The sequence below is a fragment of the Gopherus flavomarginatus genome, chromosome 17, assembly GCF_025201925.1.
Source record: "Gopherus flavomarginatus isolate rGopFla2 chromosome 17, rGopFla2.mat.asm, whole genome shotgun sequence".
Classification (NCBI taxonomy): domain Eukaryota; kingdom Metazoa; phylum Chordata; order Testudines; family Testudinidae; genus Gopherus; species Gopherus flavomarginatus.
Window position 1 is genome coordinate 11312546 of NC_066633.1, and position 27237 is coordinate 11339782.

The window sequence follows — 27237 nt, forward strand, 5'->3', positions numbered from 1 at the left end:
ATGATTCAGCCAAGGTTTGGGCATTTATATGGAGCCTGAGACTAGCCTGAGTGAATGAAAAATTCTGGGAGGGATGGTAAACCTCCTGCAGCAGAGCTTAAGCCAGACTCTAACCATGAGAGCCCAAGATGAGCCCCAGTGTGGTTGCAGATTGGCCAACATCTGCTACTGTGGGGTTCAGACATCTTCCACTGAAGCATCTGGTCCTGGCCACTGTCAGAGACAGGAGAGTGGGTGAGCTGGACCTTGGATCTAATCCAGTCTTTGTTTCTATCGTGCACTTCAAAGCAGGCTCGGTCAGTTTCACCTCTCTCTCCTCAGCCCCTTCCAGCGAGTGGTGTCCACACTCTGCCACAATGCCGCCATGTCAAGGCTGCACCCGGGAATGACTGTATCTCAACCACCTCCTTTTAGAAGATAAAACCTCCCTTTTAAATTGGAATTTAAATAAAAAATAATCATCCTAAGGAACAGAACATTCCTTCTGGATTCGGATTGAGTAAAAAAACAAAACAAAACAAAACCCCACACTTTTAATTAAACAAACCCTAATTCTGACCCTTTGGCACTCAAGAGGATAAGAGAGAAACAATGACATCCCCTTAATGATTTAAAAATCAAAAGCAGCGTAGCAAGGATGGGAGTTTTGCTTCCCCATCCTTGGTGGCCTTTTAGCATTCAGCCAAGGAAGAAGCAGGTAAGTGGATTGTTTGGGTAGATTCCCTCTCCCCCTTCCCACTCCAATCAAAAGGTACATACTGGGACAAAAACGCATGTCCTTCAGAGGCACTTAATCCACTGCAAACCTCACAAAGACTGGCTCCAGGAACAGTTTGGCCATCTAAGTGCAGGAAGAACAAACAGCAACAATCAAATAATAAAACCCGACTCGGTGTAAAGAAACAAAACGCTGGGTTGTTTTAATTTCTTTTTTCCCTCCTTTCCTGCCTGACCCCCTTTTTATGTATTCCATTTCACTTGCCGCCGAAGCCTTGTAACAAAGCCATCACCTCCATGCCGACTCTGGGAGACGCGTTACAATTATAAATTACCAACACAATTAGTGCGAGCGCTTCGAAAAATTAGAAAGGGGAGTGAGAGCCCCATGCGCTATTGATTGCTATTCATTCTGCTTTGCCGCGACCTTGCTCTGAAGACGATGATATTCCTTTAGCCTGTAAACCAGATTAAAAAAAACTTAATTGTAAATTAATAGGAATAACACGCATTTCGAGTCAATTAATTTAGGCGGAATGAGGGGGTGTCGGGGCAAGCATTTGTTAAGGCCTGTACAGTTTGATTCCTTTTTTTCCCTGCACGCTAGTGCAATTAATTGATAATGGGGGGGTGGGAACGTTGTGCATTATTGTGGAGAACAAAGCAGTTAACAGTCAATGGAAAAAGAAAGCGCCCATTATGTAAATATAGTGTGTTTCACAGCATTCAAGGGGATTCACAGGGCCCGGGAGATAAGTAAAATACAGAGACTGGAGGTAAATAGCCAAGGCTCCTGTTCCTGAGATGCTCTGTAATCGCTCTTGCAGGCCATGCGGTCTAGGCTGGGCTGAAGGCACTTGAGTGACCTCTGAGGGGGTAGCGATGAGCGGGCGGTTTTCTTCCTGCCCATGGTCTCATCTACTGCCTTAGGACGGCCTGCCAGGGCAGCTCAGCTTCCAAAGAAGTCAGGCTCCGTTCTCCTTTTAACTTGGCATTAGATGTTGGGGGTTGGGGTCATACACCACCTGGTGAGTCTCAGGCTACGTCTACACTGCAATCGGATCTCTTCGCTCACCTCCAGCAGGCTATGTCTGCCCTGCAGTTGGAGGGGTGATTGCAACGCGGCTTAGCTTACCTGGGCTAGCTTTGCTGTAGCTAGCACAGCTAAGGCTAGCAGTGAAAACGAGGTGGCCCAGACTCCAGCCTGGTCTAGCAACCTGAGTACACACCCAGGGGGATCAGGTGAGCTTGTGCGGCCCAGGCTGCTTCATCTTCCCTGCTATTTTAATCTGTGCTAAAGTGAGTGCAGGTATGCGCACCTGAGCTGCAGTCATGCCGCCAATGGCAGTGTAGACACAGCCTCAGCCCCAGCTGGCTAGAGGTGAGTGAAGTGGACTCTCAGGTGTTGGCTGACTCGGCTAGCAGCAGACATTGGTCTGTGTGTCTGTCCCAGTGCTAACCCTCGCAGGTAGACAAGGGCAAACCAGGGTTTGCACCAGTTGAGCTAATGGGAGTTAAACCCCAAATACAAGCGGGGGCAAACCCTGATTAGCTCGCCTGGCCAGGGGTTTGCATCGGGACAGCTAGCCCAAAGGCTTGAGCGCACCAGACACAAGGCCTCAGGGCGTGCAAGCCTCACACAGGAAATGCCTCCTGCAAATCCAAAATTGGAGACAGCGAGGGCAGCTCCTAGGAAGGGTGAACGCGGGGCCGAATGGGGCCCAGAGAGTGATACAGCCAGGCTGCTGCTCTCTCTCTCCAGCACTTGATTAAGGAGAAAAAAGCCAGTTTTCATTCCTGTGCTCAGACAGCTGACTAGTTCCCATGTGGCTAAGCCTTTGGAACTCGGGCTCTCAGGAGACCGCTAGTGGGGGGCAGATATGCCAGGGGCTCATGTGGGAAGGGGGATCACAGTCCTTGGCGCAACAAGCCACATACCACCTCCCCACTGCCAGGGAAACCCTGGCTGATCTTTGACCTATGCTCCCGATGTCTCCTGCCTCCCTGGGAGGGTTCTTGGCTGGGAATGGGAGAGAGAAGCTCTCCATGCATCAGCATTTGCAGGGGTCTCTGGCACGCTATCAAGCCTGCTACAGCAGCTCAGCGCACGCTGGGCCCACCTGAAAATGGGACGTCCATGCTGGGGCTATACAAACCTAAGGGAGTTGATGTTGATGAATCCAGTAGCATCAGAGGGCTCGTAGTCACCTTGTACGTTCATACTGCAAAAAGCAGGGGGGAAGTGGAGAGGAAAACAGACCGTTAAACATCAGGACACCCCTGGCTCGGCAAATGCAACCAGAAAGAGGAGCTGAAAACCCCACGAGGCTGCCTTTTATCTCCATCGCCCAGGGAGTGATGCAAACTGCCAAACGCCAGGATCGACACCTAAATAAGTGACCATTCTTATCTGGTCCCTGTCAGCGTAGCATGCACAGCTCAGACGCTTGTAATGCAGCCTGCCCTGGGCATCAGGGCAAGGCTAGCATCCCCCACGGTGCAGGCCCTGAGAGGCTGAGCAACTTCCTGCAGGTCACAGACGAAAACTATGGTGGAGCAGGGAATTGAACTCAGGTCTATCAGCTAACGACATAACCCCTGGCCTCTTCGGTCTGCGCTGAGCGCCCCTGCTAGCTAGCGGTGCCAACGGGAGTGGTGGGTATGTAGCACTGCGAAAACGACCAACTCCCTGGTTCAAGGGCCTTCTGTCGAGATTTAGGTGCCTGGTTTTTCACACACTTTCCGCCTGGTGGATACAGAACCCCTTTGGAGCAAGGATACCAGGCAGAATTCTCCTTCAGAGCGAGCCATGAGCAGGGCCAAGGGCCAACATCACCTCATCCCGATGGGGTAGGAGAAATGTTATTGGCCCTGCTTGTCAGACAGGGAAACTGAGGCAGAAGTATCCCGAATGAAGAAATGCGTGTTTCCCTCAATGCGCATATAAGTAGGAAACAGGATCCTCAAGACAGCAGGGCAAAGAGATGGCAGGAGACAAAGAAAATTTGCATTTCAACCAATATAGGTGAGAAGAAAGAAAACGGAGCCTCCTTCACCACCAGACTCCATGTTGCCTTTTTTATTGTTTGAATAAACTTTGCTTTGAGGGGTAACCCTCGGAAGAATCCCCTTGAAAGGTAACTGGACTATAAAAGAAAGGGGCAGAAAATCCCAAGTACATTCTCTCTCTCAAAGGAATCAGCCATTTCACCTGAGAATTTGGTCAGCCATTTGCTGACAGGCTCCTGGGGTCAGAGCTGCTGGACAAGGACTATGGCTGTCCAGACCCTCAGGTTGTGACCTGCCTGCTGGTAGGCTGTTGTGAGCAGCCCAGATTGGAAACTAGAACAGCAAAGCATTGCGAGGCACCCAACACTGCGGGGCAGGTGGTGACAACTGCTCACTGATCTGGATTGCACCTGAGTGTCACAGCTTAGGAGAAGGTCATGTGAGAAAGTATTAAAAGCCTTACTAAAGTAGGGCTATACCACAGCTACTGCTCCCCCCATCCACAAGGCTTGTTACCTTGTTAAAGGAGGTTCTTAGGGTGGTCTGACATGATTTGTTCTTGACAGAGACATACACAAGCACACAAACAGTAAATACAAGTTTGCACCTCCTAAGCATGTATATATGCACATGCATCGCACAAGTGTGTAACTGTGCACATGTAATGCACATGTGAGAAGAAAACCTGGGCCCTTAGCCTGGGCCTCAGCCATTAGAATACAGCAAGTCTCATTATTCTGAGAGTCCTCTGGAGAGGAATCCTACCCTTTCCTCCCGGACACTGACTTTTCCTGCACTGTCTGTAGTTGTTGGATGGTCTTGATGGAGGTGGATGCTCTTGAGCCTTTTGGAATTAGTAAAATGGAGCTGCAGGTAATCCCTGGCTCCTTCCCAGCCTCCCACAGAAAAACTCTCCAGGCCTGAGCCTCCTTCTGAGGCAGCACCTCCCTGAACCATTTACCAATGCAACCGTCATGTGCTCCATGATCCAATACCAGGAACAGAGGCTCCAAAGCTCCACAAAGAGAGAACAGCTTCAGCCCCATAGGAATTCAAATCCAATCGAGTAAAACGCTCTGCCCTGTGCTGCCCCTCTGGCAGGCGCTCACCAAAAAGCACCTCCCATCATGGTGGCTTAGGATACGGCCCTTTGTTGGGCTGAGTAAATTCAAATTAATTATAGAGAAAAGGGAAGGGGGGACCCCCCACACACACACAATGTTTGCTGCCCCAAGGTCTCTGACTCAACCTTTCCCTTCTCCCTCCCTGGTAACCTACTTCCATGTCTTGAATAACGGGCACAATTTACTCTGCCATGTGACTGGCAGGAGGCCCCTCACCTTGAGTCACACACTTTAAATGCAACCCTTTTAACCAAATGGTGGTGGGGAGAGCGGGGGGCATAGTAGGTGGCCTTTTCCTCCTCTAAAGTTTCCTCCTTACATGCTCCGGTCATGAGCCCTTGACCCTCACCGACAGAAACAACATCGTCATTTTCTACCAATATGGCACTAAATGCTAACCACTCCTCCCTCTCCCCAGCCTGCGTCCCCATAGCTTGGTCTGCAGCTCCTTCTTCCTAGCTTCTCTTCCCATCATCCCTCTCCTTTCCACTGCCCCATCTGTCTAGATCTCTCTCGTCTCTCCTCCGCCACCACCCCGTCTGTCTCTCTCTCGTCTCTCTCCTCCGCCACCGCCCTGTCTGTCTCTCTCCCGTCTCTCTTCTCTGCCACTGCCCCATATGTCTAGATCTCTCCCATCTCTCCTCTGCCACCGCCCCGTCTGTCTGTCTGTCTGTCTCTCTCTCTCACACACGCGCGCACACTCACACACACACCCTGTGCTCCTGTTTTCCTTTCTAACCACGTCAAGCCCGGCAGGTTCCCATCTCCCCATCCAGTCCTCGACAATCCCGTCCCACTGCTACTCAGGGAGGTTTCATGCTGAAGGGACTGGCAGCTTCCGTAGAGTGCCTTCACCTCACCCCCACTAGGCAGCACTAAAAACTAGAGGTCGGACAGCACGACAGCAGAGTTCAAAGACCGAGATTTGTCCAGACTGGGGTTCCCCACGCCCCAGGCACACCCCAAGGCCTTGTCTGCAGCAGGGATCCCTGGGAAATCAGCCATGCTTGCACTAGCACTAGTGGAAGCACTTAGCGTAGCCCAGGTGGAGGTGGTTCACCATGCATCCCTAGCCCTTCCCCGAGCAGGGTTCGCTAACAGTGGTAAAGATGCCCAAGCACTGTGTGCACTAGTGCGCTCCCTGGCACAGCAGCATTGGTGCTGGCACAACTAGCGCCAACCTAGGGCATGAGGGTCAGGTCCCTGTGCTAACTTGACCATAATGCCTGTTGATGCCACCACAAGTGTAGCCGAGCTAGGGTTGAAAACCAGGCCCAGGAGACACAGCCATACCCTCGCCTGGTGCAAAGGGGTGAAGCGCCAAATGAAGGCAATGAAGCAAGGCCCACGTAAACCAGCTGGGATCTGGCCCATTGCCTACCATGGGGCTGCTGCCGACTTACCCCAGCTCGGGATCTGGCCCATTTTTTTTTTTATCCTTGCCCTTTAACGCCACAATATTAAATTTAAAAATCCCCCAACCACCTCCAATCACAACAGCCAAGAAAACAAATCCCAACCCAGCTAGCTTCCTGTTTCCTGGCGTCCCCCAAAAAACACGGCTCATTTCTCAGAAACTGCAAACCTAAAAAAAAAATAAAATAAATAAAATAAGAAAAGAGTTTACAATGATTTTACCTCCCCTGACGGGCTACAGAAAAACCTCTGTGCTTTTATTTTTGCTCATTCGAGTGGTTCTGACCTGCTCTATAATTACGTTACTTTCTACCTACTGTGCAGAGGCATTTCCACGCGGTTCTACCTCTCACAGCTTTCTCTCGGGTTCCTGTGACGCCGTCACTCAAAGGCTTTCAAACCAGCGATGTAGAAATCAAAAAGAAAAGGAAAACGCTTGACGACGCAGTGAGCATAAATGCCCCTGCTTTTCTCTCCCTCTCTCTTTTTCTCAGTCCCACCCCCTCCATCCGCAATTTTTTCCCCTCTTTTTTTTTTTAAATATACTTTATTCATTTAATCTCTACGACTGAGAACGCAAGGCATAATGAAGGGTTGGGATGGATTATTAGGAGCTGTTGATTTCGAGGGGGAGGGAAGGAAAAATGCCAGAGAAGAGAAAGAGAGAAGATAATTTGACATTTACTCTGACTGTTCTAAACTGGTGCGGGGGTATTTATGGCTTATAAAGTGTTTAGAGAGATTGAAAGGAGCTGGGAGGGGGAGGAGGAGGAGGAGAAGGGAGAGAGAGATGACAACATAAAGAAAAGGAAAAGTGTAAAAAAAAAAAATCAACTTCAAAACAAAACTCGCGCTCTAATTTTATACTCGGCTGGGGAGTTAAAGCCAGGCCTTTCACAGCTGCATGTGTTAGTACCAACTCAGATGGCATCCTAGGGGGCCCTTAGATCCCATATATGCCACCCAAATGCCTCGTTTTAAATCCCTGATCCTGCCCCCCTCCCTCTGCCACGCAGCCTGGATCCCCAGCTATCCTCGAGGCAGCCTCAGGTGGCAGGAATTGGGCAAGAGCTTCTCAGCAGAGCTCTCAGGGAGCTGCAGCCCTTCTGTTTGTTCATGGCGTGGCCAACAAGGCTGTGCAATGAGAGTCGCCTTGCCAGGAACAGTGGATGGGGCTGGGGACACAAAGGAAAGGCCCTTCCAGCTTCGAGCCTGGCTTCTGCACTCCATGGGGCTATGCCAGGCTGGCTGACTAAAGGGATTTGTAATGCAGTGGCCTGACCCTGGTAGGTCTGTCACCAAAGCTAGAGGGGTGAAAGTGTCATCCCCACTACTCCCCATCTCCCCCTGGTTTCTAACACGCCATTGCCACAGTATCCAACTATCAATAATACCCCACCCTAACCTTGTGTGCCCCTTCAGAGCCTGGCATCAATATCGCCCATGGGGCCCTGTGTCCCCTCAGAGCCTGGCATCAATATCGCCCGTGCCCCACCCTGTGTCCCCTCAGAACCTGGCATCAATATCGCTCATGGGGCCCCAGGGCCGGCTCCGGGGGTTTTGCCACCCCAAGCAGCCAAAAAAAACCAAAAGCCGTGATCGCGATCTGCGGCAATTCAGCGGGAGTGAAGGACCCTCCGCCAAATTGCCACCGAATACCTTAAAGTGCCACCCTGCTCCAGAGTTGCCGCCCCAAGCACCTGCTTGATAAGCTGGTGCCTGGAGCCGGCCCTATGGGTCCCTGTGTCCCCTCAGAGCCTAGCATCAATATCGTCCATGGGGCCCTGTGTCCCCTCAGAGCCTGGCATCAATATCACCCATGCCCTGCCATGTGTCTCCTCAGAGCCTGGCATCAATATTGCATGCCCTGCACCCTGTGTCCCCTGACAGCCTGGCATCAATATCATCCCTGCCCCCCTACCCCTGCCCCCTCTCAGAGCCTGGCATAAATATCACCCCTGCTCCACTCTGTGCCCCCTCAGAGATGGGCATTAACATCAGCCCCATCCCACCTGTGACCCACTGAAGCTGAGTGGGTGCATGGTCCATTGGAGAGCTCAGAACTGTGTCTACAGGAGCACACTGGCTCAGTCATTAGGGGGAGCAGGACCCGGGGGGCATGGACCCAGCCTGCAGATCCAGGCCCATCCTGGAAAGGGCACCTTGACGGCTCAGGCATCTGGTGCTGAACGGCCCTGAGTAAGGGAGGGAATTGCCTGTGGGGGTATGAGCCTGCTTTGGGTATCACAATGCCCTGGGGGCGCCAGGACTGCACTGGGAGGCTCCAGGCACAGACTGTCACCCCCACCCATCCACCAGCTCGAGCAGGGCATGAAGACAGGAGCCCCGATCATCGACCCTGTGTGGCGGCAGTTACCACTACCACAGAGGGCATTTTCCCCCACCCTGGCACCCACAGCCCCACTGGGCGCGGTTATCTCAGAGACGAGCGCACTAGGACACCAGGACCCATTTTCCCTATGCTCTGGGGAGCTCAGAATCTAGGTCTCAAGTCTGCAGCTAGGACCCAACTCCACCTTAACGAACACTCAGGTCTGTGGAGAGCCAGCAGGACAGGAAAGGACGGAGGAGAGACCCCCACACCTTGGCAGAGCTGCTTCCCCCAAAGCCCCAGCTCCTTATGATACGTGCACTGCGGGTGAGGCTCCCCAGCCAGCCACTCACCTCACAAGCTCCTCATTGTACAGTGACCGCGGGGACTCTCTGCCCAGGATGTAGACCTGGCCCTTGAAGGCAGAGACACGCACCTTCCCTTCCACCATCTCCTGGGACTTGCTGATGCAATGGCGGACATAGTCGCATTCCGGGCTGTACCAGAAACCTGTGGAAAGAGGGATAACGGAGAGCCGGGCTCAGTCTGTGCCACGGCCAGCAACCACCTGCCTTCCTTGGCGTCTCAGAGGAAAAATGCAAAGAGCTAGTTTGAGTGGCAATGCCGAGACTCTCCAGGTACCAGCCGATAGGGCTCCGACACCGTAAATCTGGGAAGGAGAACTCTATGCTAGTCACTAGTTCGTCCTTCTGTGGAGGAAACACAGTCCGGTAGCTAGAACAGGGGATTGGGAGCTGAGATTCCTGGGATCTACTTTGGGGGGGGCCACTGACTCATGAGTCCATGAGCACATCACGTCACTGCTCTGTGCCTCAGTTTTCCCCCTTTCACAATGAGACTAATAAAATCGACACCATAAAGGGGGCTACAAAGATTCCTTATTAAAGCCTCTAAAATGCATCACGGTCCTTGTCTGGAAGGTGTCTGGCAGGGTAAAGTATTTTTATCAAATGCACCCAAAAAGGAGCAACAGGAGGAGGGTCATCTGGAGACAGACAGAAAGACAGACAGGCACTCTTCTTGCAGCAGATGGTAAATGCTGCAAGAAGAACAGATAGCACCACAGTTCCCTTGCAGCTGGACAGGATGGGAGCAGCACAGACAGCACAGGCACAGAGGTCCAGGAAGGGAATCAAAACCGGGTGGCCTTTTGGGAAGGCCAGGCAAGTTCCTTGGAGTGGGGAGAGAAGGGAAGGGTGGGTGATTGGGTGTGGGGTGACATGGAGATGGTGGAATTGAGAGCAATGCTTCAAAGGGTTAATCCAAGAAGGGGCATGATACATCTCTGTGCATAGACAGGAACCCACAGCCATTTCCAGTGGTAACTACCCCCACCCCACCCTGCCATGGATAGCTGATTACTCCCATTTAGAACACGCTTTCTGCTCTAGAACAGATACTACTCGACAATGGACATGTGGAGAGGTTAGTTCAAAGCATGCCCCACCAACGGCTGGGCCACTGGAGCCCGGCCAGCTCCCATCCCCTTTATCTGAGCCCGGCAGACCAGACAGCTCCAGTAAGATAACACAGGCAGGGGCCTGACCTCAGGGGCTTTATCAGGCAGGAGGATCAGGGCCCATATGTCCTGTGTCCGCTCTCAGGTAGGCTCAGCTGCCTCAGCCCGCGTCTCTGCTTTCCTCTGCTGTCCATGGAGCGATGCTACAGGCACATCTGTCTGAGACTTGACTGTCACAGGCACTCTCGCCCTTCTCCTTGGGGACTCGCATCATTCTCTGCAGTCCTGTGAAAGCTGCCAGGGAAGTTTTATTTTCTCCTCTTAGCAGATTTCCCAGGAATGAATGGAAACGGGCTGGGCTGGGGCGTTGTGTTCTCTCCCTCCATGCTGTTTATGCTGCAGGGCGGACAATTCAGGCGCCCCGCTGTTCTCGGTCTTATCTGCAGTAGCGTGAACTCCCCTGTCCTGTCTGGTCAGACTCCTTCAATCCTGAGCCACAGGGGTGCCTCCAGAACTGAGAAGGCGATTCAGTCTCTGGGGCCATTCAGTTCTTGGCCTCTCTTGGGGCTGCCCCATCGGCTTTGGACACGACTCTGCTATAAACTGGGTTCAGACCCACCAAACTCATTTCCCAGGAGCCACCAGCCAGCTGTCAAATGGGAATGCTTTTGACCACAACTGACTTGGGTCGGATTTGAACAGGCGACCTGGAGATGAAAGTCTAGGCAGGTCTCTTTACTACCAGTCATGACGGCCACCAGCTCCTAGGGCGACATCATCAAGTCCGTTCTGTTTTCATGCAGGAGTCCTGGGGTTGATTGCAGGACCGAGGCTTTTGCTCCCAGGGGCTGGGAGAGTAAAAGAAATATTCAGGCTCTTGGGGGCAAAGAAGAGGGTACATAGCACACAGGGCCACGTAGGAGCTCAGAAGGATGTCTCATCAAAGCCTACTTGATGGAGGGAAAGTATGTGGGGTGAAGCTTTGGATGAGTTAATCAATTCTCAGCTTGCTAAACAAAACGGTTTTCACTCTTAAGCCTGGCCTTGGGGGGTGGTGGTGGGGGAGAAATCGATCTAAGATATGCAACTTCAGATATGAGAATAGTGTAGCTGAAGTCGACGTATCTTACATCGACTTAGAATCACTTACTTCGCAGCCTTGCGGCGCGGGATCGATGTCCGCGGCTCCCCCGTCGACTTTGCTCCTGTCTCTCGCCGAACTGGAGTTCAGCAGTCGACGGGAGAACGTCTACACTACAGGCGATAAATCGATCCCTGATAGATCGATCGCTACCCGCCGATCTGGCAGGTAGTGTAGATGTACCCTTAGAGTCTCATCTCCAAGGCTGCAGCTCAGGGCAGCATCCAGCAAACTGCAGGACTTCAAGGCTAGGTCTGAACCAAGCCCTGGTTTTTGGGTGGCTTGTGATCACAACCTGATGACCAGTACAGCGGCCTTCGTGAACGCATGGCCAGTTCAGGAAGAGGAGACAGCAGCAGGAAAAAACCACCACTAGGAGTGGTCCTCATGACCTGCCCCACTGTTTGTCAGGGACATTCTGAAGGGCACCGTGCAATAAGGTGACCTGGGAATGAGACTCTGTGGCATGCACAGAACAGAAATGCAGGGTAAGGACGGGTTGTAGACAGCCTGGCTTGGGAGCAGGGAGTTGCACAGTATGATATGGGGAGGGTTAGTGTCATGTAGGGTTTGGTACAGCATGCCATTGTGGGTTTGGGATGGGGCAGCCTGGTATGGCACAATGTGACCCAGCAGCACTTGGTGCTGCATGGTTTAGCATGACACTGTGGAGTCTGGATGGAATCCAAATACTGCAGAGAAAAGAGCCCTCCAGTCCGCCTGCTACTTCACGGGCCAACTCTCGCTGGAGAACGAACACGTGCTCCTGTTCCGTCTCCTCTCCCAGGTGCTGGGCTGCACTGTGGCTGGCTGGCAAGCGGGCATGGGGGCTCCCCAAATGGAGACGGTGTCCATAGCCCAGAGCCCAGCACCTGTGTGCCTCTCCGCACTCCTGCCGATGGGCCGGGTCCTGCCTGCCTGCCATTCCTGTGCGCTGTCCTGTCACTAAGTGAGCTAATTAGCCCATTAAGCCCCCTGAGACCTAGAATAAAGACAGGGAGATGGGGAGAGAGATAGTGGGAGAAAGAAAGAATCTATTTAAGCATCTTCAGTGATCCAGAAGTTTTATCTCTTTAATCTTTCTCTGTGCTACCACACAGGTGCCCTCTCAGCTTTCCTTTCCCAGCTGGTCTTTGGGGACTCAGGGTGGAAGCCATTCAGGAAACCAAAAGTACTTTTTCTCCTCCTTCTTGGCCTCAGAATTGGGTCGGATCAACTCAGCCAGAGCAGTGGCCACTCTATAAACTCCATGAGTCAGGGTACCATTCTCCCCACTGCACCAAGACTCCACGGACACCGGTCAGACATTGGTCTCCTGGCAGTATTTGGCAGATTTCTCCTGTGATATGGATTTAGGGAAGGGCTGGGAGCTGGAGATATTCCTCCTGGTCTGTTATTGGCCAGTCATCACAAAGGTGTAGCGCATGTCTCCAGGACAGGCTGATGTTAATACATCTCCATTAGTTATCCTGCAGCGGGGACATGCATGCTCTGATATAGCTATTCCCCCTTCTCCTGCCTGCTGTCTGACACTTTTAGTCTCAAGAAGCAGGAATCCCAAATTTTGCTGGATTTGCAGCGTTGCTCTGGCCCAGTGATACAGCTTGGTCACTTGGCTTGCTAACTGACTGACAGCCCGTACGGCACCAGCACCCCTTGTGGCACCCCAGTGACGAGCAGTCCAGGAACAGCTTTGTTCCTCCACCCAGTTTCCTTGGGTAACAGTACTTTGGTCTGTTTTTCCCGCACAAATCACAGACAGACCTGCAACCACCCCACTGGGGTATGAGTCTGTCAGATCTCACAAGCTAAGCAGGGCTGAGTACTTGGATGAAATGGAGACATCCTGAGTGCTGTAGGAGTTGGTACTGATCATTTGATAGGTGGCTCTCCTCTCTCTGGGTCAGTCGGGAACCAATACCCAGACTGTTGTGCATCTGAAGATGCCATCTTTGAGCTGAGCCGTGAAAGCAAGGTTCTGACCACGTCTTATTGGTAATGACGCCATGCACCCTTCCTAAGAGAGGGTATAAACCTTGGAGTTTGGGCCAAGTCTTTCCAATGTGGATAGTTGCATTCTGCCTTCCTAAGTTCCCCTTGCAGTTTCAGTGAGGTGCACGGTTCTTTGTCATTTCTTGTCCTAGATGGTTCAGCAGTGTTGCCGTGAGCCATTGGCCAGATGAAAGGGGCCAGTGCATGGATACCAAGCAGCACAGTGAGGCTGGAAGTGCGGCTGCAAGAAAATAAACTTTTTTTTTTTGACAAATACAGTTATAGCTCTTGAAATTTAAGGACAATTTAGGGTGTTTATTCTTCCCTGGTAATGGAGAAAAAACATTAAATCCAAGACACATTAAAATAATAACCAGCTACTTAAATACTGAATCTGACATCTCCAGGTGTGAGGCGCTCCCCCACCTTCCTCCCCCCCACTGCAAACAAATACCCCAGTGGAAGTGATCCGTCTTAATAGCCTTCTCACTTTGTAACTGCACTCCAGCTCTAATCATTTCAATCTGATGGCGCAAACAAGGTCTGTGGGAGACAATGGCATTTAAACACCTGGCGGTACCTGGCAGGGAGAGGGGAGCTGCAAACTGGAGAAATCTGTTGCAAAGTCACCTTCCCACAATGGAATCAATGAGGGGGCAGGGAGATAAACACTCAGTCTCTGAATTTCAGAGCCTAGTTACAATAATTAGGTGTTAAAGAAAGACGGCAGAGCATGAAAGCCAGGCCTCCAGCACCCTCCCTCAGCTGGGGGGTAACCTCAGATGTGCAATATGGTAATGCGGCTTTCATGTCCTTTATTCCAGGCTGAATTATTTACTGTGTTCATGCTCTGCTAATCTAGGTTTAGCCTTCCCGATTCTGTCCTGATTGGTCTGAGTTCACACAGGCCTGATTTAACCCAGACCAAAAAATGGTCTCTAAAGCAGGGGTTTTCAACCTTTATCTTTCTGAGGCCCCTGCAACATGTTATAAAAACTCCACGGCCCACCTGTGCCACAATAGCTGGTTTTCTGCATATAAAAGCCAGGGCCGGTGTTAGGGGGTAGCAAGCAGGGCTTGCTGCTACCTGGCAGGCTGCCCCAAAACTGCAGGCCAAGGAAGCCCCAGCTGCCAGGAAGCTAGGTGGGTAAGCTGGCAGGGAGCCAGGAAGGCACCATTGGAACATCAGTGAAACGGATCTGTTTTCAAACATTTCATTTCGACCCATTGGCAAATGCCAAAGAAAAAATGTCTTGGGAATTTTTCCAGCTAGCTCTATGTTTTACACATGTGCAACCACCATTAAAATGCAACTTGCAAAGAACCTTCTCTCTGCCTCTGGAGCGCCACCAACCGAAAATCTTCCCTCATTTGTTCCTTCTGTGCTACACGAAGGATTCTCCATAACTTTATTCACACCATTCACACTTTCCACAATCATGCCTTCAACTTTGCTGCTCTGGCCCCTTCACTAGCATTAACCTAAAACACCACTATTGGTTTCTAGCACAATTTAGCTAGCACGGTCTCAGGGAAAAAAGAGTTTGAACAGATCTTCAGCTGGTGTGAACTGAGGTAGGATCAAAGGAGCCTTACTGATTGACACCAGTGTGGGGTCAGATCCCTTCCCATCTGTGGTAAGGAAAACCATGACTAGAGCCCTGCCTGGTTGACGCTAGCACATATGGAAAAGGTAACTAAGAAACCCACCAGTGTTCATGTCAAAATCTCTCCATGCCTGAGCAGGTTGCTGCCTCCAGATAAAGCAGCTTGGTGAATATCTCAACCGTTATGGAAAGGTTACTAGCTAAAAAGGTAATTATCAGTTTCAATTTTCTTTTCTAACAGCTGGTTTGGAGAAAGCCTGGCTGTCGGATGCACAGTAAGGAAAGTTCATTTCTGCAAAAAAGCCAACAGGTTCTACACTGACAAGAACCCCAGCATTTTATTTTCTGGCCTGACAGCATTTCAGATGAGCTACAAAAAAGCCCCTTCCACTTACGAGGAGAGAAAAAAACCCCACCCCAGATTTCTCCAAGCAGCTTTTTAATCCCATGGCTTCAGAATAACTGGGGTCGTCAGAAATAAACAACTCTCTCACGCTTTTCTTTTTTCAAGCCTAAGAAAAGTGAAATCAAAATAACCAGGGACAGATGCTGCATCAGAAAGAAAATTAAAAGAATAGAGGTGGGGAAGATTTCAAGAGTTTCTTTCCTTCTGAATGGTACAGGGAGATCCAATGACACACTGCACGCTCTCACGCCACCACACAGTAGCTGTTGCTACTCTCTATTGTCTGCTTAGGCCCCTCCTCCCCATGTAAAACATCTTTGCTGTGGGTGAAATTCACACCGGAGAGGGCCAGCAGCATGAGGCCTATGAACCACTAAAGCCTTCAAAATAGGGGTTAAGCAGTGTGTAGGCCTCTGCCCAGGGGTGAATTTCACCCCATGATTGTATGCATTTCTGGAGACAAGGAAACAGACTGAATATCTCAAGGAGGAGGAGGGAAGAGAGGAAGGGGACAAGAACACATTAACACAAGGCAGGCTTGGGCATCTCTCTTTGGATAGTGGAAGGAGGGAAACCAGCCTTGCCAAATCTTGTTTTCTTAAAGCCCCAGCTCCTGGAGTCATGTTATATCATGGGAATCTGACGATTGTAAAGAAAAGTTTGGAATGTGACCTAAAGGCTCAGAAACTAGACGACAAATAAAAAGCACCCAATGCTTATTTTAAAAAAAATTCCAGTGATTTTTTGGGGCCTCACTCCTGGTTTGAATGTTGGGGTTGGCCACCTGGGAAAAAGAGAGAGTCACAGTCCCCCTCTGAGGATGGGCTTAAAAACGAAAAATGGTCCCAGGGCTGCTGCAGGGTCTTTCACAGTCCACTAATGCACTATTCTTGAGCGCTACATAACAAGATGGGAGGAGCTCATTGCTACTGTAAAGCAGTGGTTTGTGCATGGTGTTTTGACTGTGCCCTCCAGTGGTTATGTCAGGTATAGTACTACTTAGTAAAGGAAACTGCCAGTTAGGCTTTGCTACCCAGAATCCTTGCCTGGAGGCTTGCTGGTAATGATCCACTGTGCTTCATTTTGTACTTTCCGGACACATCCAACCTTCAGCTGTCTTTTTTTTTTTTTAATTAATACAATACATCCCATGGGTGTGCAACACGTAGTCCCCCAGCTGGGGCTTCACAAAAGGGTGCACGTCCCAGCTGCCAGCTTACAGTAGCCACATGTGGATTTCAAGCATGGGAAAAAAAACCCAAATCAGCATGAGTTTTACAAGATTTAAAAATTAAAACTTGCACGCCTTAATTTAGTGCTAGCAACTGGCTCGGAGTTTATCCACAGAATAAGCAGAGCGTGAGTGGCAACACTCCTAGGCCACTCCCGTCTCCTCTAAAGTGACCGTCTCCACAGTACGAGAGGCATGCTCCAAGGGTATGGCCCACTCAATCACTGGCCTCGTCGATTCCAGCCCGGGTTGGTAATGACTGAAGCTTGCTACCATCTGATGTATGCTCCACCTGGGGCCCGCTGTGGTGGTGGTGTGTGTGTGCAAGTCTCCTAGGAACTGAACTCTGATCCATCAAGCTCATTTCATGTGGGGTGCAGAGCAGACATCAGGTGGTATCAAGCTTGGGTCATTTTCAACTTGGGTTGGAGTTGAACCAGTGACTTAGAAGTGAGGGGTTTCATGTCCTACTCCTCCCACTCCTGCTGCCCTTCTCAGGTGTTCAGATCAACAGCACCACAGTCATAACCGCAGCAAACAGCACGACTGGCTGCATGACTGATCGGCTGAGTTATCTCAGATTTTGCAATCCCCTCTCTCCCCAAAAAGCAGCCATTCAGAGCTGCCTTAAAGCCAAAAACTTTGTCTCCTGTTTTGTTGTGTTGCGTCTACCCAAACCGAATCCTAGATCACATAAAAATGCACAGTGCCCCATTGTGGGCTACACGCTGCATAGCACATTTCTGCAACCAGGAAGAAGCACAAGCGAAATGCTCAAGGGTTGGGAGAAGGTTTCAACATGCACATTCTCCCTCTTCAAATCTGCTCATGCAGAAACACTGCAAAATTCTGACCTGGAATGCAAACACCCTAGAGTTGGGAGTTGTTTGGGACTAGAGCTGCTTTCGCACTGGGCCCAATTCCAGCAGACACCCCTCCGAAACATGAAACACAAACCGTGAGAACACCTCCACACAAGCACGTCATGCTTAACCACAGAGGGTTTCCTGGATCAGCTCATTGGTCCCACAAGGCCTGGGTCCTGCCTCCAGCAGTGGCCAACACCTGCTGCTTTAAAGGAAGGCACAGAACTCCCATAATGCATCCTGTTAATTGTACAGTGATGAACGTGGTGAGGAAGAGGGCAAATGGTGACTCTTCACGACCCCTGCAGTGAGATCGGTGTACACCCTGAGGTATGAGACCTGATTCCCCTTATTATCCTAGCTAGTATGGGGACAAATGGTCATGAAATTAACCAACCCTTTTAAACACTCAGCCACTTGCTGGCCTCCTGCAGCAGTGATGAATCTAGAGGATCACTCTTGTGGTCACTGAGAAGCCAAAAGAACTTGAGAGATGACCCGAGCTGCAAGATTCAGTGCTAGGTTTGAGCTTCCCTAAAATTTGGGGGTGTTCAGATCTGCACCTTTCCTCAATACGCATGCATAACCCTAGAGCTCACTTACCTTCATGCTATCCTGGTGGTATTTGTGGGTGGTAGATGCTGTGGTCATAAACCTACAAAACCATCCCACCATATCAGCCACCCTAGAGTTCAATGGAGTCACTCCATCAATCAAGTGGCTGGAGGGACCCACTTAACAGAGAATATTGCAAGGGCTACTCTGGACAGCTTGGCTGCAAAACGACTGAAGAGGCACCTGCATGGGGCAGGATGGGAGGAGAGAACAGGCTACAGCTATCTGAAGAGTGTTAGCACCCAGGAGGAATTCCTTGGGGTGGGTCAAACTGTGGAACTGGAGCGAGGCTAGAAAACAGTGATGCTTTCCTAATTGTGAGCGCGACTGGCAGCTGGCATAGTCTCCCAAGGGCAGTCGTGGCCACCCCACAGGTTGGACCCTTTCACGTTACACTGGACAGAATGCTGTGCCCTGGGGACCAATCCTAGGCAGGGAGATGGAGTGTGTGACAGAACAGGTCTTTCCCCCACCATCTCTACAAGGGGCCTCAAATCCAGACCTAAATTTCCCAGCTTGGGCCCATCTCTGGTAAAGCCAGAGCCATGTAACAAACACGCAGTGCCGGCTGCCTTTAGTAGTAATGGGGTTTGCACCATTATGGGGGGAGGGGTGCGGGGGGGAAATCTGATTTTGTGGGAGGTAGGTTGGGGGGAAGGGGGACAGTACATACCATTGTACACCAATTCTGAGAATTTCAAGGCGAGCCCCTGCTTGATTTTCCGCACCTCCCGGTCCATGGTGAAGGCCTCAATATCTAAATGAGCATGGTACAGGATGGTCCCTGCTGGGGTCTCGTAGATACCTAGCCATTTTTCCAGGCAGGGGAAAAAAAAAACAGGAAAAAAAAAAAAAGGAGAGAAAAACGAATGAGACCAAAACTGTCAGCAAATGACAAAAAATAATGACTTGGCTGACAGAAGGAGCTGTGCTTGAGTCCATTCAGTCCCAGCTTGCTGTAAAATGCATCTGTCATTATATTCACGCTGGGGCCGAGACAGTCCACTCCGCGCCTTGCGGAGAAAATGTCTAGATTCCCCTCTTTGAAGAGGCACTCTGGCGAGGCGAAATGACAGGGTTTAGGAGCCGATCCCCCTGCCGATGCATGCCCACCGGTCTGTGGCTGAAAACCTGTAATTAAACGAGCGACGCGGGGCACAGGCACGGGGAGACGGGGGCCTGAAATACCCTCCTCTCCCCTCCAGCGTCAAAAAAAAACAACAACACAACGAGAACCACACGTCAGCTGTGAAGAAATGAGGCTACCTGGGGTACTGGAGTGCAACCTCATTTGGGGCTGTCGACCCCCCCAGCTCCTCTCCCGCCTCTTCCCACCCCCACACCCCCGTTCTGAATCGCGGCAGAGCTTCGGAAAACGGCTGCCGCAAGAGAAGTTTAATTATTTTGATGACTGAGTGCTGTGGGGCTGAGCCGGTTGGGCATCTCTGGGGGCAGAGGCAGAAAAGCCAGGTTTTTTTGTTCCAGCCTCTCTCGGCTTGGTTTACATTGATTTATTTTTGGTTAAATTTGAACCATGCCACTACCCTCATTCACCTCCACATCATGCGTACGCGATGCCTGTGGATGAAGCATGTATCCATCGCCATGTGCTGGACACAGCAGGTAGGCACTCAGGCATATCCTGCAGTTACACACGCCTGCAGGGTCAAGTGATACACACACACACACATCCCTTAATGTTTCAAGTGGCTCAAGTGGGATGGGCGATGTGACCTGGAGCACGGGGCTGCAGCGCCACTCAGATTTGGTCCATCCGCCCCTCCATAGACAGAGACAGGGTGTGGGGGGGATGGGCCAAGTCCTCAGTGATGCTGTGACCCCATGCACTAGGTCACAACATCATTCCGTTTCAGGGCCTGCTCAAACAGTGGACCCAGGTCAAAATGCCCCTTTTGCAGGACAGGGGCTTGGAGCATCAATGCGGGAGAGTCCCACAAAACCCAGGACTGTTGGGAAGTACATGCATGCGCACACACACACACACACACACAATCAGCAGGTCACATGCAGCATGCATGTTCATGAAGTGCACACATCCACACACACACACAGCGTGCCCAATAAATATGCAGAATGCACACACAGTAGGCTTAGCTACAAAGCACATACATGCAGTATGCATACCCTCAAAACACATATAAGTCCATGAATGGTTATTAGCCAGGATGGGTAAGGAATGGTGTCCCTAGCCTGTGTTTGTCAGAGGATGGAGATGGATGGCAGGAGAGAGATCACTTGATCATTACCTGTTACGTTCACTCCCTCTGGGGCACCTGGCATTGGCCACTGTTGGCAGACAGGATACTGGGCTGGATGGACCTTTGATCTGACCCAGTATGGCCATTCTTATGTTCTTATGTACACCCATATCCCAGGGCTGTACATACTCACAAAGAATACCACCTGCCGTCTCCCCTCTCCATCCCCATATTTCTAATATACAAGTGAAAACAGCTGTCTTGCACATACATCGTTTAACATTTTTGATCCTGGCAAACACAGCTAAAATACTGCTGCACGACCAGCAGGAGGAGCTCACATATTGTGTTTTGTTGTATCACACTACAAAAATAGATGCCTTAAAAAAAACAAAGCAGCAACAGTGTTAAATTGTTGTGGCTCCAAAATATACTTTAATGTAGACTACATCTTGAGGAGTGCCGCTGACTAATGCTGCAAACTAGAGAGGTATTTGAATTCAAGTGGGCATGCTGCAGGCTTTAACAGCTTTACAGGTCAATCCAATACCGCACAGGGCTGCTTTCAGTTTCAGTAAAGAAAAATGTGCCAAAGTATTCATTTAACTGGAAAATTCAGCACAAACTAATGGGAGAATCTAACCCCCTGCAAAAAGGGCACAGAAACATGAAATGAACCAAAGAAGGAAAATGCCTTTGTCCAGGTTCGGGTACCTGAGAATGTTTGCTGCTCAGTAGATCCACAAGGGCTAAGGGGTCGAGGAACAATTTTAGACACAACAGACTTATCATGCCAGACTGGGTCACTGGTCCAGAACATCCCATCAGGGACTGTCATCTTGTTCTGATTTTTGTACAGTGCCCAGCACAATGGGGCCCTGGTCCAGGCATGCTCCTAGGTGCTCCAGTAACACATAATTAATAATAATATCCTGCTTCCAGCCGCAGATAATACTCGAGGCTTCAGAGTGAAGAGCAACCACCTCCATCACGCGCCTGACTGATGGGAGAGGGGAGCAGAGGAGATTCCTTTCTGACCCCCGTGGAGATCACGTATATTCTACCTACTTGGTGGGGCACTGGTGACTAGGACAACTAGCAACTGATGAGTCTGCTACAGCCTTGGGTAAGAGAGATGGGTCTTTTAGCTCAGGCAGTAGCAGCTCATGCATTAAGAGCTAAAGATCCTGGTTCAAGCCCCCTGCCGCTAGCCCAGCCAAGGTGTGGGCATCACAATCCGGTAAGGCCTTGACACCTGAGTGGGGATTGCCCTTACGCTTGCTCACAGAGCAACCAGGCATTGAATTACCCAGCCCTGCCTATTAAAGGGAAGAAGAGAGGAAGAAACCCCACTGACATCAAAAAGCCACGGCTAAAACGTACGTCTATCCACGGGACCAGACTGGAGCCGAAGTCACGCTCAATGGCAAGACGAGATGTCACTCAGTTACACCTCTCTGCAGGTGACCCGACAGGGGGGATCAATAGCTGCCTTCAGGCAAGTCAAGTGGGACTCTCACTGACTCAGTTTCTCCACCTGTACTATTCCTCTCCTCCCGTGATTAGTCTGGCTTGCCTATTTAGAGGATGACAAGACAGTCTCTGAACTGAATTGCTCACTAGACAAGCATACAGCACCTAGAACAATAAGTACATTAGAATGGCCATACTGGGTCAGACCAAAGGTCCATCTAGCCCAGCATCCTGTCTTCCAGCAGTGGCCAGTGCCAGGCACCCCAGAGGGAATGAACCGAATAGGGAATCCTCAAGTGATCCATCCCCTGTCGCCCATTCCCAGCTTCTGGCAAACAGAGGTTAGGGACACCATCTCTGCCCATCCTGCCTAATAGCCATTGATGGACCGATCCTCCATGAACTTATTTAGTTCATTTTTGAACCCTTATAGTATTGGCCTTCGCAACATCCTCTGGACAGGAACTGGCGTAATGCACATAATAAAATAATGCCCTGGGGGCACTTACGGGTACATTAGACCCTCTGGAGAGGTGGACGTATTGGGCTTCAGAGAGACTGCGGCAAAGCAACTGCTCCAAACAGAACATTTAAAAGCAACACGTAACGCCAATAACACAATTAATATTCCTGCACCTTCCCTTAGAAGGTGTTAAAGTTAATTTGGACTGATCAAAAGCTTGGTTTTTGTGTATCTTTCCCTCCCCCACCCACATTTCCCCTCCGCTCGCGGCAGGGGATGCAGAGTAGACGAGCACTGTCTGTGTTTCTTTATTATTTTTATTTGATTCGTGACAGAAATCTGATGCTAAAAGACGGCAGTTCCGAGCGCCTTTGACAGTCGGCGTATGAACCACTGCGCAAGGAAGGGAGGGAAGTGACAGCCAAGCTCCCAGCATTGCAATGGAGGAGACAAGAGACACCTTCAAAGTGACACTCACAGCGTCTCCAAGTGTCTATTTTCATCTCCCCGTGTTTACAGGAAAAAGACAGAGGTGTCAGCGATGCAGCCTGGCGGCGCTTCAATCACACCATAATTACTGCTGAGAAAGGAGATGTGGGGGGGAGGGAAAGTGGACGGGAAGAAGGGGAGAGGAACGGAGACAGCTGCTGCTTAAAATTTTCTAATTTGTAACCTCTACTGTCAGTTTACCGTGAACTGAACCGTTTAGCCGTATTGACTGTGATCTGTTAATTTCAACAGGGATCAATATGCTGACATGCCATGCCTGCTCCTGCCAAACCGGGTCCAAAAGGGAAAATGAGGGGGACACAAGATTGAAAGTGAGAACGCCCCCACCCCAGCTCTTGCATGACGCACAAGCTCACACGCACACCAGAGCTGAAGGGCCCCGGAGGTTTGACAGTACGCGCTCTAGGGCAGGGAAGTGTCTGCACAGTGCCCGGCCCAGCAGGGCCCGGAGCCGAGCTCACAGCAAGGAGGATACCACGGCTGGTGGAACAAGAGAGAGCACTTAATGCTACACTCGTTACTAAGTTCATCCCTGACTGTGCAATCCCCCCAAAGTTCTTGGACATTACTATCCAGGGTAGGGGACGCTCCCCGCCGAGCTCTATTCCCAAAGCATCCTCAGCAGCCTGGGACAAAGGACCCTGTTGTGCTGCTACACAGACTGCGGCAAGGCCAGGCTGTCCCTGTAGGGCCAGACTGGCAGACCAAGAAGCCTCAAGGTACAGCTACACTGCAGCTGGATGGACCCTTCCCAGCCCAGGTCAATGGACTCGCACTAGCTTGGACTGCAGGGGCGGCTCGGGGTGCAAGTGGTGGGAAAGGCTGGCCTCCCTGCATATGCACCGAGGGGCTCGGGCAGGCCCGCATTCAGGCAAGGAGGAAATGAAACACCCAGCACTTTTGGCAGAGGCAGAAGCCCGACTGTCCCCTCCCTTCCAGCTTCCTCCTCATCGATTTCATTTACTTCCCTAATTAGCCCCCCTTCAGAGTTAAAGCTGCACGAGGCAGGAAAACGACTCCCATTTGCAGCCTGCCCTCTCGAGCTGCAGCGGCGCTTAGCTGGTTCGGCTTCATTGTCGCTGGCAGGCGGGAGCTGCGCTATAAGCGCGGGTGCCCAGAGCACTATGAATTAGCCACTGGCGTCCCACTAAAACATACACAACCAAACCTGGTAAACAGGGCTTACGAGGCTGGTGCCAAGCTTCCCCGCTCGCCCTCCTCCCGGGAGTCCGTAACGAATTTCAGTGAGAGGCTTTGTAAAAATCAGTACAACTGAATTTTCCCCTTCCCACCTCCCCGCCTTTGCTTGTTGGGGTGGACGTTAGAATTCCCATGGCAATGTCCCACCACTCCATCTCCCCTCAATGTAAGAGGCGACTCTGGGATGGGTGATGGGGAAGGTGGCGATCCTCAGTCCCCACTGCAGGGCCCTGGATCCTACGTGCCCATGGGGAGCCCCAATGAAGTTAAGGGGCTTTGCCCAGGCACAGGAGCCTAGCCATGTCCCTCTTTGCTGAATCAAGGTCTAAAGCAGCAGCAAGCTAACCCTGCTCCACTTGGGTCAGGAAGGAGAAATGACTATTGGGACGTGTATCTCCCATGGCCCAGCTACCTCTACAGATTAAAAGAGGAGGGCAGTCGCTTCCTGCAGAGAGCAAGGGGCAGCCCTCAGCTGGAAGCCTAGCCCCACTGAAACCAGTGGGAGCTTTGCCATGGGCTCCAGTGGAGCCAGGATTTCACCCCGGGACAGATAGGAAGCTGCCAGCGTGGCTCTCTCTTGGGCACAAGTTGGGTGCCCCAGTCTATGATTAAAATACTTTTTCAGAGTGGCTCAAATGCTTGTTCTCTTCTCTCTGGTTCCTTCCCCCACTATTATCAATCACCAAGACACTGAAAGAGAGCTTCTCTTTAGACTCTAATCACCCACAGCCTTCTGTCCCCCAGGCCCTTGTTAACGGTACAGATCTAGGGGTCCTGGTATCACAATCTGGCACTCTTGGAGGGTCTGTGTCATAAACCCTGGACCACGACTTCTCTGCACAGAAGCCCAGAAAAGTTTAATCAAGGAGCTGGTGAAGAACCAGCTTGGTAAAGCCTGTTCTGCATGCTCCTGATCATATCAGAGATCTGCGTGGCTTGAGGGGCCCTGAGCTTAGCTATGGAACAGCCACTATTCTGATCTACGTTCACAGGTTCCTGGCACTTGCTTCCTCCAAAACTCATCCCACTTCTTCTGCGCTGACTTGTACAAAACAAATCCTATTTGTTGTTCCTTCCCTATCCCGTGTGTCAGTCTGTCCCTAGGCCAGGAGCACCCTGGAACAGGGACCATTCCTTCTTGAAAGCCTGGAAAGCACCTACCCCATCACAAGTGCTACAATAACCAACCAACAACTAACTGTTTTCTAATTAGTAACAGCAGCAGCCTGGAAACGGACAGGGGAAAAATGGCAATTTATTTTCCCCCCATCAAAGCTTGAAACTGACATTTCAGAATTCCCAACCAGCTCTTGAGAGTTGGTCACATGAATGGGAGGGGAAGGAATTCATCAAACACTTTCTCTGTTTTTTTCCCCATCAAAATTTCAACCAGTTTCACTAATTCTCTCCCTGCCATTGTCCTAGAGGAGTATTCCTGTGATGAGGCCCAGAGGCTGCATCCTATGATCTCCGATCACCATTTTTGTAGTCATTAGACTGTTTCAGTAAGGGTGCGATTTTTTACTAAAAGTGAGTTACATGGTACAATCCATAATTCTATCAGTAGAAAGGGGTCTTTTACCAGTAATGCTTATTCCCCAGCCCTTCTGGGAATAGCTATACCAATATAACTGCATCCACAAGGGGGGAGTCGTACTGGGAGCTGAAGGGATCTTTGGAGAAAAAAATCAAAATGTTTCATTTAGGGCTGTCAATTAATCGCAGTTAACTCACGTGATTAACTAAAAAAAAAAAATTCACTGCAATTAAAAAAATCAATCGTGTTTATCGCACTGTTAAACAATAGAATATGAATTGAAATTTATTAAATCTTTTGGATGTTTTTCCACATTTTCAAATATGCTGATTTCTATTACAACGCAGAATACAAAGTGTACACTGCTCATTTAATATTATTTTTATTACAAAGATTTGCACTGTAAAAATAAGCAAAAGATAGTATTTTTCAATTCACCTCATACAAGTACTGCAGTGCAATCTCTTTATCGTGAAAGTGTAACTTACAAATGTAGATTTTTTTTTGTTACATAACTGCACTCAGAAACAAAACAATGTAAAACTTTAGAGCCTACAAGTCCACTCAGTCCTATTTTTTGTTCAGCCAATTGCTAAGACAAACAAGCTTGTTTACATTTACAGGAGATAATGCTGACTGCTTCTTATTCACAATAAGAACAGGCATTCCCATGGCACTTTTGTAGCAGGCATTGCAAGGTATTTACGTGCCAGATATCCTAAACATTCATATGCCCCCTCATGCTTTGGCCGCCATTCCAGAGGACATGCTTCCACATTAATGATGCTCATTAAAAATAATAATGCATTAATTAAATTTGTGACTGACCTCCTTGGAGGAGAATTGTATGTCTCCTGTTCTGTTTTACCCACATTCTGCCATATATTTCATGTTATAGCAGTCTCAGATGATGACCCAGCACATGTTCGTTTTAAGAACACTTACTACAGATTTGACAAAACAGAAATCTCACATTGGTACCTTTTTTGTAAGGCTAGATACAGCACTCGACCCAAGGATTAAGAATCTGAAGTGCCTTCCAAAATCTGAGAGGGACGAGGTGTGGAGAATGCTTTGAGATGACTTAAAAGAGCAACACTATGACGCGGAAACTACAGAACCCAAACCACCAAAAATAGAAAATCAACCTTCTGCTGGGGGCATCTGACTCACGTGATACAAATGAACAAGCATCAGTCCGCACTATTTTGGATCGTTACTGAGCAGAAGCCATCATCAGCATGGACACATGTCTTCTGGAATTATGGTTGAAGCATGAAGGGACAAATAAATCTTTAGTGCATCTGGCATGTAAATGATCTTCGATGCTGGCTACAACAGTGCTATGTGAAAGCCTGATTGTAAACAGGGCATGGGCAGCATTATCTCCTGCAAATTGTAACCAAACTTGTTTGTCTGAGTGATTGGCTAAAGTAGGACTGAGTGGACTTGTAGGTTCTAAAGTTTTACATTGCATTTAAAAATAAAACAGTTATTTTTTATACCTAATTCTACATTTGTAAGTTCAACTTTCATTATAAAGAGATTGCACTACAGTACTTGTATTAGGTTGCCAATCTGTTCTGGAGGAAAATTCCTTCCCGATCCCAAATATAGCGATCAGCTAAACCCTGAGCATGTGGGCAAGGTTCACCAGCCAGCACCCAGGAAATAATTCTCTGTAGTAACTCAGATCCCACCCCATCTAACATCCCACCACAGGCCACTGGGCATATTTACTGCTAATAGTCAAAGATCATTAATTGCCAAAATTAAGCTATCCCATCATACCATCCCCTCCACAAACTTATCAAGCTTAGTCTTGAAGCCAGATATGTCGTTTATCCCCACTGCTCCCCTTGGAAGGCTGTTCCAGAACTTCACTTCTCTGATGGTCAG

General features: G+C 49.9%; 1 protein-coding gene across 3 annotated transcripts in view; it reads right to left on the reverse strand.

Moving 5' to 3' along the window:
- Positions 1-895: 895 nt before the first annotated feature.
- Positions 896-27237, reverse strand: part of ASS1 (argininosuccinate synthase 1) — a 75418-nt gene continuing 49076 nt past the window's right edge. For all 3 annotated transcript variants that reach the window (XM_050926159.1, XM_050926158.1, XM_050926157.1), the window contains 4 exons: positions 18610-18741; positions 8952-9108; positions 2874-2939; positions 896-1175 (listed from right to left, as the gene is read on the reverse strand). In XM_050926159.1, the coding sequence (XP_050782116.1) occupies positions 1121-1175; positions 2874-2939; positions 8952-9108; positions 18610-18741 (410 nt within the window). In that variant the 3' untranslated portion in view covers positions 896-1120. The remainder of the gene's footprint in view (positions 1176-2873; positions 2940-8951; positions 9109-18609; positions 18742-27237) is intronic.